Source organism: Neophocaena asiaeorientalis, unplaced genomic scaffold, assembly GCF_003031525.2.
Source record: "Neophocaena asiaeorientalis asiaeorientalis breed wild unplaced genomic scaffold, Neophocaena_asiaeorientalis_V1.1 scaffold221, whole genome shotgun sequence".
NCBI classification, from domain to species: domain Eukaryota; kingdom Metazoa; phylum Chordata; class Mammalia; order Artiodactyla; family Phocoenidae; genus Neophocaena; species Neophocaena asiaeorientalis.
Window position 1 is genome coordinate 2,222,563 of NW_020173766.1, and position 12,232 is coordinate 2,234,794.

General features: G+C 51.5%; 2 protein-coding genes across 7 annotated transcripts in view; both read right to left on the reverse strand.

The window, feature by feature from the left end:
• Nucleotides 1-4,017: 4,017 nt before the first annotated feature.
• On the reverse strand, nucleotides 4,018-4,999 carry TMEM89 (transmembrane protein 89). The gene is made up of 2 exons (XM_024751495.1): nucleotides 4,603-4,999; nucleotides 4,018-4,225 (listed from the first exon to the last, which is right to left on the reverse strand). Exons 1-2 carry the CDS (start codon nucleotides 4,894-4,896, stop codon nucleotides 4,040-4,042), a joined length of 480 nt encoding a protein of 159 aa, XP_024607263.1. The 5' UTR covers nucleotides 4,897-4,999; the 3' UTR covers nucleotides 4,018-4,039.
• An 873-nt stretch (nucleotides 5,000-5,872) lies between these two features.
• Nucleotides 5,873-12,232, reverse strand: part of LOC112403758 (cadherin EGF LAG seven-pass G-type receptor 3-like) — a 38,585-nt gene continuing 32,225 nt past the window's right edge. The window contains exons 44-54 of one of the 6 annotated variants that reach the window (XM_024751398.1): nucleotides 12,073-12,150; nucleotides 11,645-11,740; nucleotides 11,447-11,553; nucleotides 11,209-11,278; nucleotides 10,141-10,233; nucleotides 9,951-10,055; nucleotides 9,518-9,610; nucleotides 8,529-8,708; nucleotides 8,266-8,320; nucleotides 7,874-8,010; nucleotides 5,873-7,157 (exon numbers count right to left, since the gene is read on the reverse strand). In XM_024751398.1, coding sequence (XP_024607166.1) covers nucleotides 7,020-7,157; nucleotides 7,874-8,010; nucleotides 8,266-8,320; nucleotides 8,529-8,708; nucleotides 9,518-9,610; nucleotides 9,951-10,055; nucleotides 10,141-10,233; nucleotides 11,209-11,278; nucleotides 11,447-11,553; nucleotides 11,645-11,740; nucleotides 12,073-12,150 — 1,152 coding nt within the window. In that variant the 3' untranslated portion in view covers nucleotides 5,873-7,019. Of the gene's footprint in view, nucleotides 7,652-7,873; nucleotides 8,011-8,265; nucleotides 8,321-8,528; nucleotides 8,709-9,517; nucleotides 9,611-9,950; nucleotides 10,056-10,140; nucleotides 10,234-11,208; nucleotides 11,279-11,446; nucleotides 11,554-11,644; nucleotides 11,741-12,072; nucleotides 12,151-12,232 lie in introns of all 6 variants that reach the window. The other 5 variants (XM_024751396.1, XM_024751397.1, XM_024751395.1 and 2 more) reach the window with 5 other exon arrangements.

Sequence of the window (12,232 nt, forward strand, 5' to 3'; positions counted from 1 at the left end):
AAAAAAAAAAAAAAAAAAGTTGTGCAACCATTATCACTATCTAGTCTACTTTCAAAACTTTTTCCTCATCTCAAACAGAAATTCTATATCCATTAAGCAATAACTCGCCATTTCCCCCTTCCTCAAATCTCTGACAACCTCTATTCTACTTTCTGTCTCTATGAACTTGACTGTTCTAGGTACCTCATATAACTGGGATCATAGAGTTTTGTTGTTAAAAAAATAAAAGGCCCAAAATAGAGTCACTTATGCTAAGCCCCATGCCACCAAACCAAGTCTTAATTTTAGTTGGGCTCTCCCAGAAATGGAATCTTAAACCAGTCAATCAGGAATCTCCTGATCAACACTATTTGATCAGGTCATCTGCCTGTTATACTGTGACATCCCCTAAAGGAAAGTAACTTTGTAATAACCAACCTGCTTTTTTTGCCTACTATAGTATCCTTGTTCCCACTCCCTTTTGCCTATCAAAATCTTTCTTTCTTTTTTTTTTTTTTTCGGTACGCAGGCCTCTCACTGCTGTGGTCTCTCCGTTGTGGAGCACAGGCTCTGGACATGCAGGCTCAGCGGCCATGGCTCACGGGCCTAGCCGCTCCGCAGCATGTGGGATCTTCCCGGCCCGGGGCACGAACCCGTGTCCCCTTCATTGGCAGGCGGACTCTCAACCACTGAGCCACAAGGAAAGCCCAAAAGCTTTCATTTTTGTTCAGCACCTTGGAGTTCTTTTCTACCTGCTAGATTGGATGTGCCTGATTTGAATCAATTTTTGCTCAAATAACTTGAAATTTTTAAATATGCCTCAGTTTATCTTTCAACATTGTCCTTTTATCGTTGGTTTATTTCACTTAGCATGATGTTTATCTATTTATCTGTTGGTGGACATGGGCTGTTTCTACCTTTTGGCTATTGTGAATAATGTTACAACGAACACTCACTGGCATACAAGCATCTGTTTCAGATGCTGCTTTCAATTATTTTGGTATTTACCTAGAAGGGGAATTGCTGGCTCATATGGTAATTATATTTTTAGCTTTTTGAGGAACCACCAAGCAGTTTTCTGTAGTGGCTGTACCATTTTACATTCCTGCCAGCAATGCAAAGTGTTCTAATTTCTCTACATTCCCACCAATATTTGTTATTCTCCAATAGCCATCCTAATGGGGGTGACATGATATCTCGTGGTTTTGATTTGTATTTCCATAATGACTAGTGATGTTAAGCATCTTTTCATGTGGTTATTGGCCATTTGTATATCTTCTTTAGACAATGTCTATTCAAGTCCTTTGCCCATTTTTGAATTTGTTTGTTTTTTTGTTGTTGAGTTGTAGGAATTCTTTAGGTATTCTGGATATTAGTCCCTCCTTAGATATATGATTTGCAAATATTTTCTTCCATTTTGTGAGCTGTCTTTTTACTCTCTTAATAGTGTTCTATGATGCACAAATTTTTTATTTTGATGAAGTACAATTTATCTATTTTTTCTTTTGTTACCTGTTCTTTTAATGTCATACTTAAGAAATCATTGCCTTCTCCAAGATTATGAAGATTTCCATCTATGTTTTCTTCTAAAAGTTTTATAGTTTTAACTTTTAAATTTAAATCTTTGATCCTTTTTACTTAATTTTGTATATGATGTAAGGTAAGGGTCCAACTTCATTCTTTTGCATGTGGATATTCAGTTTTCTCAGCACCATTTTTTGAAAAGACTATCTTTTCCCCATTAAATGGTCTTTGCACTCTTGTTGAAAATCAACTGAATATATATGTGGAGGTTTATTTCTGGGCTTTCTATTCTATTTCATTGGTCTATATGTCTATTCCTATGCCAGCACCACACTGTTTTGATTACAGTGCCTTTGTAGTACATTTTGGAAATCAGAAAGTTTGAGTCCTCCAACTTTGTTCTTCTTTTCCAAGATCGTTTTGGCTATTCAGGGTCCCTTGAGATTCCATATAAATTTTAGGATGGATTTTTCTATTTCTCTTATAAAACACCATTGGGATTTTCACTGGGATTACACTGAATCTGTAGACCACTTTGGGTAGTATTGCCATTTTAACAGTATTAAGTCCTCCAATCAAAGAACATGGAATGTCTTTCTATTTACTTAGGTCTTTTAAAATTTCTTTCAGCAATGTTTTTCAGCAAGAAGAAATCAGGTGGCACCTTCAGCACTTCACTTGGAAATTTTTTCTGCTAAATATTAAAGTTCATCATTTACAAGTTCTGCTTTCCATCCAAATACGGGTTATGATTCCACTAAGCTTCCCACAACTATTTAACAAAGATTCCTTTTACTCCTGGTTTCCAATAACATGTTCCTAATTTTCTTCTGAGCCCTCAATGGCAGCATTCTTAATGTCCAAATTTCTGCTAACAGTTGTTTGAAGGTAGTTTTGGCTTTTTCTGTTATGCTCCCTGACATTCTTCCAGACTTTGCTCACTGCCCAATTCCAAAGCCATTTCCACATTTTTAGGATTTGTTACAGCAGTACCTCTCACTCTTGATACCAATACTTAGTAGTTTTCTATTGCTGCCACAACAAATCACCACAGACTTAATGGCTTAGAACAAAACAAATTTATTATCTCACAGCTCTGTAGGCCCAAAATCCAACATGGATGTCATTGGGCTAAAATCAAGACATTAGCAGGGCTGTGTTCCTTTCTGGAGGTTCTAGGGGAGAATATGTCCTTGGTCATTCAGTTTATTGGCAGAAGTTAGATCATAGTGGTTGAAGGACTGAGGTTTCTGTTTTCTTGCTGCCTATCACCCAAGGGTCATTCCCAGCTTCTAGAGGCCATCTGAATTCCTTGGATCTTTGGGTGGTGGAAGATCTCTTCTACCACCTTCAAAGCCAGCAGCAGAGGATTATTAGTACCTCTCACACTTTGAATCCGACCAGCTCTCCCGCCCTCCTCTTCCACTTTTAAGGGCTCATGAAATTACACTGGGCCCACCAAAATAATCCAGAATAATCTTCCCATTTTAATGTCTTTAACTTAATTCCATCTGCAAAATCCTCTTTGCCATGTACTGTAAAATATTCACAGACTCCAAGGACATCTTGAGGGCCATTATCCTGCCTACCACAGCCTCCCTAGGAGACACCAACTCCTGTCTCTTCCCAGCCTGCCCTCTCCTGTGTTCCAGAATTCCTTCTTTTCCCTGAAATCCTGACCATCTTATAGTTCATGGAAGAGGTCAAGGTCTCTTTCCCCACCTGGCCCTTGTTTGTGCTTATCCTTCTGACTGGAGCACTCTCCCCCTCCTCTCGTCACCCCACTCACCCTTCAGGTCCCAGCAGTCAGCCCACACCTGCCCTACTCCAACTGGCTCAGCACAACTCTCTGCAGAGGAATTGAGTTTTTGAGTCGGCTTCATCACCACCTCTACCCTCCCCTATTTGTGAGTGGGTGAGGGAGGAGCCTGTTCTGTTCATCAGCAGATCCTAATGCCTATGGTAGAAGGAAGGGAGGAAGCAGGTGAGGGCCCCTTTGGGGAGGTTCAGCCCTCATCCCACTTCCAGGGGCTTTAGAGCAAGGGCCACTTAGGTGCCAAAGCATGTTTGAGATGTCACAAAGATGAAGGCAGCCAGGGCCCTCCCTCTACCCCCAGCCCCAGCTCAGGCCTCGCAGGCTCAACCAGGAGCCCTAGCTCCTGACTCAGCCAGGTGGTCACCTCTGGGCTGCCCTCTCTGGACCACCCACATCTGCCCTGATGGCCAAGTCTTCTCCCACCACACTGGGGGCCCCTGAGGAGCCCCAGAGGAGCAGTTGTATTTATGAGTGGGATCCCTAGAGAGGAGGGGTCAGTTGGTGTGGGCAATGGAGCAGGGTGAGCCAGCCTGGGCCCCACCTGCCCAGCCATCGATGGGCACCGAGGCCTCGATGGGTGTGCTGGCTCTAAAAGTAGAAAAGGGGCACAGGGTCCAGACAGGCCTGGAGAGAATAAGACACACAGACCTGAGCCTGGCCCAGAGCCTCAGGCCATCCCCGCCCCAACAAGCCACCAGGCAAAGAGAGGAGTATGTTGGGTCACCCGCTCTGGGCAGGAGTCCCCTTTATTTGGGTTCGCTGCTGGGAGGCTAGACGCTGCAGATGGCCCTCAATATGGACCAGGAGGGCATCCAGCATATGCAGGACCCCAAGGAGTAGGGCACGGTCTGAGATCGGGGCCCGTCGTTTCCAGGGTGCACAGGGGTTAGCCGTCACCTGCGGATGCTGAGGATAGGACCAAAAGGCAGGAGTGAGAACGGAGGAACAGGACAGAGGTGTGGTGGGAAAGGGGACTTAGGGTGATGGAGGATCGTGGAGGGTCTGTTGTGGCCTAGAATGGTCATGGGGCCCCTGGAGGCTGGATGAGGAATAGGGATATTAAAGAGGGTGGATGGGGCAGGGTACTACCCATGGGAAATGGCTAGGGACTGTTGGGTGTGGACAGATGTAGGGACGCTGGGGTGTGAGTGATGGGGCAGGGGCAGGGGGAGGGGTAGCAGGAGGCCCAGAAGACATGAGTGGGAGGATGGGTAGAGAATTATGAGCTCATTGGGTATGAACAGAAGTAGGAGGCTGTGGGGACAGAGCAGTGCCATGCTCACCTCACTCTTAGTGGCCTGTGAGCGCCGTCGTTGCATCACCGCACGGCTGAGCATCAGCATCATGGTAGTGGCGACGGTGACCCCAGCCACTGGGTAGATGCGGTTCACCCCCAGGCCCATCCAATGGCCAGGACACCCCAGGCTGCCCCTGCAACCCTCCAGGCTGTTTGGCTGGCACCCCCAGGGCTGTAAGTCCAGCCCCACCTGGTACCACAGGGGCCGTGACCAGGTGTGGGTGCGGACAGGCATCGCTAGCAGAAGCAGCCATGGCAGGAAGGACTGTGCGTGCAGCATGACTGCTGCCAGTACTAGGGGCCGGAACCTGGGCGCCTGGCAACGGGCAAACACTCCTCCCCCAGGGGCAGGTGAGGCAGTAGGTTCCAGCTGGGCCCATGGCTTTCAGGAGGGGTGGCCTGGCCAGAAAATATGGGGCGGGGTGGGTGGGGTGGGATTCCAGGGCAGGGAGGAGGGCAGGCTTGGGGCCCAGGAATGAAAGAATGCCTCCTTCCCCCTCTCCCTCCTCCTCATCTAATATACATCTAACATGCTCTCCACCAGTGGCAGCACCAACCCCAGGCCAATCAAGCTAAGCACACACAGCTGCTCCCTGCTCCCCTATGCCCAGACTCAGCCCCGTGGTCCACATCGCAGCACAGTGAGCACTCAAAAATGTGGGTGCGCACTCTGAATAAAGCCTGAAGGCTCACCCTGGCCTGTGAGGTGCTCTGTGCTCTGGTCTCCCCTCCTGCCTCTTGTAGGCCTCCCTGGTGTTCCTTGAACACACCTGCTGTTCCCTACACTAGGAGCACTGTCCTAGAAAGAGAACTCTCACAGCTGTATTTCAGCTCAAGTGTCACCTGCTCCCTGAGTCTCCCTCCCATGACCATCCTGGGTAACACAGTCCCTTCTATTTCACGTGACCCTGTTTTATTTATTTATTTGGCCGCATTGTGGCATGTGGGATCTTAGTTCCCCGACCAGGGATTGAATCCATGCGCCCTGCAATGGAAGCGCAGAGTCTTAACCACTGGACTGCCAGGGAATTCCTGACCCTGTTTCATTTTCTTCAAAGCATTTCCAAGTACAGGTATACCTTGGAGATACTGTGCTTTGGTTCTAGACCACAATAAAGCGAGTTGCACAAATTTTTCAGTTTCCCGGTGCATATAACAGTTATGTTTATACTACACTGTAGTCTATTAAGCGTGCAGTAGCATTATGTCTAAAAAAAAGTACATACCTTAATTTAAAAAAACACTTTATTGCTAAAAATTGCTAACCATCATCTGAGCCTTCAGCGAGTCACAGTAGTAACATCAAAGATCACTGATCACAGATCCTCCTAACAAATAATAATGAAAAAGTTTGAAATACTTTGAGAATTACCACAATGTGACAGCGACATGCAGTGAGCAAATGATGTTGGAAAAATGGCACCAAAAGACTTGATTGACTCAGGGTTGCCATAAACTTTCAATTTGTAAAAAACACAGTATCGGTGAAGTGCAATAAAACAAGGTCTGCCTGTATCTGCAAGTTCACGTTTGAGGTTTACCTTCCACTCCAGTACATAGGATCACTTAACCAGTATTTACCAAGCACTTCCTTGTGCCCGGCGCTGTTCCTGGTGTCTGGAGGCAGTGTGACAAAGGGCCCTGACTTCCTGGGCAAGGTTTTGGGGGTGGGGAAAGGACAGATGATTTGCGAACACAGAGCAGGGCAGTGACACAGGCCAGGATAGAAACAGCCAGGCAAGGGGTGCCTCTGTGACTTGCAGGGCAGGACAGCCTCTGTCCACTGGTCTAGCACAGAGCCCAGGACCTGGTCGGGACCTGCGAATGGCAGGCTCACTTGTTTTGGCAGGTGACGTGAGCCCAGCACTGTTGCAAGCTGTTCGTGGCATTTACTCATTTAATACTCATTGAGGAACCCATGAAGTGGGTACTATTACCATTTCTGCTCTCCTGATGAGGATACGGAGGCCTAGAAAGGTTCGACCCCCCGACCCTGGCCTCCAGTCACTCAGTATTAGCTGGCCTGAAGGCCCATTGCTGCCCACTGGGCCACATGCCCAGATGTTGGTGTTTTATGGTAGAAATCAACACGTGGTTCTTGGCTGACGGGGACCCGCAAAGCCCAGGTGATCTAATTATACAAATAAGCATTTTTCCCAAGTAAATCAATCATGCACATTCTTTCCTTTCTTTTCTTTTCTTTTTTTTTTTCTTCTGGCTGCACCGTGCTGCTTGTGGGATCTTAGTTCCCCAACCAGGGATCGATTGAACCCTCACCCTTGACAGTGAAAGCGTTGAGTCCTAATCACTAGACTGCCAGGGAATTCCCATATTCTTACTTCTCGGTGCAGACCGGCAACACCTGTGAATACCCTGTGCTTCCTCAGCTGGTTGCTCAGGTGTTCACACCACACCCTCCAGGGGCTGCCCAGTAGCGCCAGGCCTGCCCTGCACCTCATCAGGGGTCCCTGAGAACAGGTCATTCCTGAGAAGCAGCTCTGATTCCAACCATTTTACAGCTGAGGACACAGGTGCCGAGGGCTGTGCCTGGCTGGGGAGGAACTTGGACCTGGGACGCCCCCCTCCCTGGGCCTAGCCCTGAAGCTCTCCCTCCTGCTCCACACTCCCCCTGCCTGACCCTGCCCTCCCCGAACTTTCCCCCCAGCTTCCAACCCCAATTCCCATTTTGGGGCACAAGAAGGGTCAGGAGCCAGGGCTATGGACTATATACCCTTGCCCCTGCCAAGGTCCCACCAAGCCACAGCAGAGCCTGGCATTGGGCAAACAAATCTTTATTCCTGAGGCTAAAAACATGCATGCTCCTCCAACTTGGCCAATACCTTATCCCAGGCCTAGAGCACTGAACTTGGAGTCCCAGAACCTCCATCCCTGAGTTATGTGCGTGCGTACGGAGGGGACTCCTGAGTGACATCTGGAGGCAACCCAGGGGTAGGGGGTCCTCATGGGTAACCGGTCGCAACCTCCAGAGGTGGGCAGTCTCAGGCAGGGTGGCATCACGGTCAGAGTTTGGTAACCTGGGCAGGGAGAGGAGGAGAGGCTCCTGTCAGTTTCTGAAGGACACATACTACCCCTCCCCCGGGAGCAGCTTCCTCTAAAGGCAGGAGGGGAAGGCAGTGGATCCACTGGGGGCAGAGCTAATCAGAGCCATCCAGGAAGGGTGGACTTCCTGGAAATGGGGTCAGGATGGGACAAGCAGTAGATAAACAAAAAGAGCTCAGCAACAGAGCTCAGCTCACCAAAACAGGGTTGACGGGGCTGGACCTTGGGTGTTGGAGTGCAAAGATGACAGCATCGTGGACAGAGGCAAACAGATGCTGCTTGGTGATAGATGCATCGAAGAAGTGCCCCGCCTCAAGCTGCGTGACCACGGGAGCTGTAGGCAAGGAGTTGGTCTCCCCTGACCCGCAGAACCCCCAGGAACACCCAGGCACTGGTGGAATGTCACCCTGACCACCACCCCTGAGGCTTATAGCTAAACCCCAACTCTTGACCCTTTACCCCTCCCTCCCAGGACACCTCTGACCTCCAGTTTCAGAGAAAGACTTTTTCCTTGTGCTGCCTGGCAGATTCCTTGGCCAGAATCCCCACCCCCTCCCCGGACTGCTCTTGCTGTGTCCACCCCACGCACAGTGGCAGGCGGCCATGTACACCTCCACCTCGATCTCCCGGAAGTCACGGAAAATCTGCAGCAGAAAAGGGGGCCAGACTCAGAGGGAGGCTCAGGGGCTCCGAAGGGGGACTTGGGCAGGCTGGGGGGGAAGGGAGTTCAGAGGGGGAGCTCAGGGGGTTGGGGGTTAGGCTCAGAGGGCTCTTGGAGCTAGTTATGGAGTCAGGGCTGAAGGGCCTTTTCCTCCCCCAAGGCCCTTCTTAGGGGTGCCCCCAGCCCCTTACATTCTTCAGGCTCTTGAGACACACAGTGTCCACGAAGGAAAGGGAACTCAGGTCCAGGATGAGGCTGTGGAAATCTGGCTGAGGCAGGCCCAGGGTCTTCAGTGAGGACATGTCTGGGGCCTTGGCATCTTCTTGACCCCTGGCTGCTGTATCCTCTAGCTCAGTCCCTGCGCTCACCTGCTGGGAAACCAGACACACTGCAAGGGCCGCCCACGGTGGGTGAAGGCAGGGAACATACGCAGACGTGCAGAGACACACAGGATCAGACGTGTAAACGGCCACGTATATGGGGCATGCAGTGGACACATGAGGATATGGAGACAGGGAGCCTGTATGTAAAGACAGGAGGGACACATGGGGACACACAGGGGAGGCTGCCCAGACTCCGGGAGTACACACAGACACACATCTACTGCTCTGTTACTTCCTGGGCCCATACTTAATAGGGACACTTAAGAAGGAAGGGCATCAGAGACCACACCCCATCCTCAGTCAGCCAGAGTGACTGACTGAGGATGGGGACAAACCAAAAGAGACACACGGACACACGTGCACACACAGATATCCTGGCACCCTGCCTGAGTCTTTTTTGTGGGGAGGGGGGCGCCGCACGGCATGTGAAACTTCCCTGACCAGGGATGGAACCCATGGCCCCTGCACTGGGAGCGTAGAGTCTTAACCACTGGCCTGCCAGGGAAGTCCTGCCTGAGACTCTAATTGAGATTCATGTCCCCTTTGATCCCAGATTTTTCCCACATGCCCAATCCCTTCCCCCTGCCCACGAATACAGACTGCAGGGTCTTGTAGAATTCACAAATTCAAGGTCTTTGGCTAGGCCTCAGATTACAGACCAGAGAGCCACAAGCAGAATTCTATGGCATATCACTAGAGATCTCCCTGTAGAGCATCTGATCCATCACTCCACTCCACACATGGGCACTCTCATCCCTGCAGCTCATGGTTGGCTCCTCTCCCACCTCCAGCCTCACCTTGGCCTTGGAGCCCTCCACATCGTTGCTCTCAATGTCTGTGACACTGGTGTTGACATTGATGGAAATGGAAGTGCCCTTGGAGGCGGCAGCCTAGGCCAGGAAAGAGGTGTCCCAGCTGTCATATGACAACCAGGCCACGCAGGCCTGGTGTCGTCCCCTGGCTTTGGGCAGGCAGGTGGACTAGGAGCTGAAGCTTGGGACCCAGGGCAGCCAGGCTGAAGGCTGTGGGGTTCTGACCTACTTTGGAAAGAGGACTGTGATGGTTAACGCCACCATTGGCTTAGGAGGCAGGAGAAAAACAAGACTGCCCGCAGAACCCTGACCTGCAGGGTCACTGGGGGCATCAGGGAGAGAGGAGGAGGGATGAAGAATGAGGGTGAGAAGCCAGGAGGCTGGGAGAAAGGCCGGGTGGGGTCAGAAGGGCCCCTGCCTGTTTCGGGAGCTTATTCTCTTTCTGAAGTCGCTTCAGCTTTAGCTCCTGCTTCCTGAGCAGTTTCTTCTTCTGGGAGATGAGGTGGTCCACGTTCACACCGCACTAGAGCAAAGGGCAGGGCAGGGGATGTGGACGCTGGGGAGGTAAGAGACCCTCTGCCCCTCCCCCTGTGGACCCCAGGCCTCACCCTCTGCTTCAGCATGTCACTGTAGAGCTCAGCATTGGCAAAGTACATGGTGGCCGAGGAGCGGAAGACCTTCACGCCCGGGACCTCCCTGGCCTGGGGATAGGTCAGGTTGGGGGTGGCTGAGCCCTCGTCCCTCCTAGCTGCATCTTGCTCTCTTTCTTTCCTCCCCTGTGTACCCCGGTACCTGCCGTCATCAACCCTCTGCTTCCCAGCCAACAGAGGCCCGGCCTGTAGGCCATGCCCTCCCAGGAGCTGGTGGGGTCATCCTGACCCCTCAGCTGGGCCTGTCAGAGCTGCTGCTTCTTCCTCCAGGGCATCCTGAACCTCTCCTACCCCATCTCCCCCGTCCTTCTGCCAATACCCAGGCCAGGTTTCAATGGCTCTTAGCTTCCGCTTGGGTCTCCAACCCCAGCACTGGGGTCTGTTTTCTGTATGTGGACAGAGAGACCCTCCTCAACTGCCAGCCCAGCCAAGCCTTCCCCGGGTCCCACCCCGCTCAGGACACTCCAGGTCTCTGCTCGGCCTCTGGGCCTGAACAATATCCCTGTGCTACCCCCCACCTCCCTTTCCATCCAGCTGATCTTCTCCACTCATGTCCTTCCCTCACTCTGCCTCATCATACTATGCTCAGCCTTCAAGGCTCCATCAGGGAAAATGAGCTCACTTTATTCCAGAGCCCCCACTTTTGTTCCCAGGGCTTGACATGAGACTTCAGGAGGTAAAGGACAGAGATTCAGTAACCCCACTGATCAGGTCAGCAAAGAGTCTCCCCTACATCCTCGTGCCCCAGATCCTACCCCTCTACATTCCTGACCCAGGGCTACTCTGCAGGATGGGGCTTGTACTGCTGCCTCTAAGACAGACTCCTCCCCCAGGCCCTAAGGCCCATACTCTGAGTATGGGGGTCAGAGACCCAAATTCCTCCCTTGAAATTCCAAGGACCAAAGCACCCTTAGCACCCCACCCCCGTGTCCTTGCCAAGTACGCAAGGACCTGATAAGGGATGGCCCCGTCTGCCTCTGTCCTACCCCATCCACGCCATCCTCTGGCTTAGCCCCTGCCACTCACTTCTGAGTACTCTGCCACATCTCTGTAAATATCTGTGTCTGGCACCTGCCCCAGGACAGCGTAGTGGGGCCTGTGAAAGAGAGAGTGTGAGAAGAGGGGGGCATTAAGAGAGGGGGCAATGAGGGGGTTCTAAGGAGCCTTGGGTCACCCCCCAAGATGTGGGAAAGCTGGGGGAAACCAATGTGGACCTCACTCCCTCACCAGCCGGAATGAGGGGGGAACCAAAGGGGTGACTCACAGCTGTGTGCGGACCACCACGAGCAGCAGGGAGAAGACTACCGCAACTGCCAGGCCAAGGTCCAGGTTCAGCAGGATGGTAGCCACAAAGGTCACCAGCCAGATAAGCTAAAAACAGAAGGGTAGCAGTCAACAGGGTCTAGAAGGGTCACTGGGGCTGAAGGCCCTGACCCCACCCCTGGGCTCCCAGGCCTCTCACCAGATCCACTCGATTTGCCTTCCAGAGGGAGCATATGTCGGTGAACTGCATCAACATGCCCTTCAGGTTCACAATGATGACAGCAGCCAGGACTGCCTGCGGGAGGGGGAGGGTCACCAGGAGCTACTGAGAGGTGCAGGATGCTGACAACCCTGACCACCTGGCATAAGCCAGACTGTCCTCAAGCACCTGGGTATGACCCCGAATGACACTAACCACCTCCTGCCCCCGAACCTAACAACTTGGGTCTGACTCTCAAAGGTTCTTACCCCTGACTGTCGACTCCAAATCTCAACCAGAGATCTCAAGCTTGAAAAACAGGGCATGACCCTGTATCCCTCCCCCTCACCCAGGCCCTGACTGACTGATCTGAGTCCCTGGCCTGGCCAAGGCCCTCAAGCCTGGCTGGGTACGGGACGGCAGCTCACCTTGGGCAGGTCTTGGAAGAGTTCTCCAAGTTTGACGATGATAATGAGGATGAAGAGGGAGGAGATGGCTCCAGCCACCTGTACAGTGGGAGTGAGCGGGCAGATGAGTGGGCTGGAGTGTAAGGGAGAAGAAGGCGAGAGCAGGGGGGAAGGGGGAGTA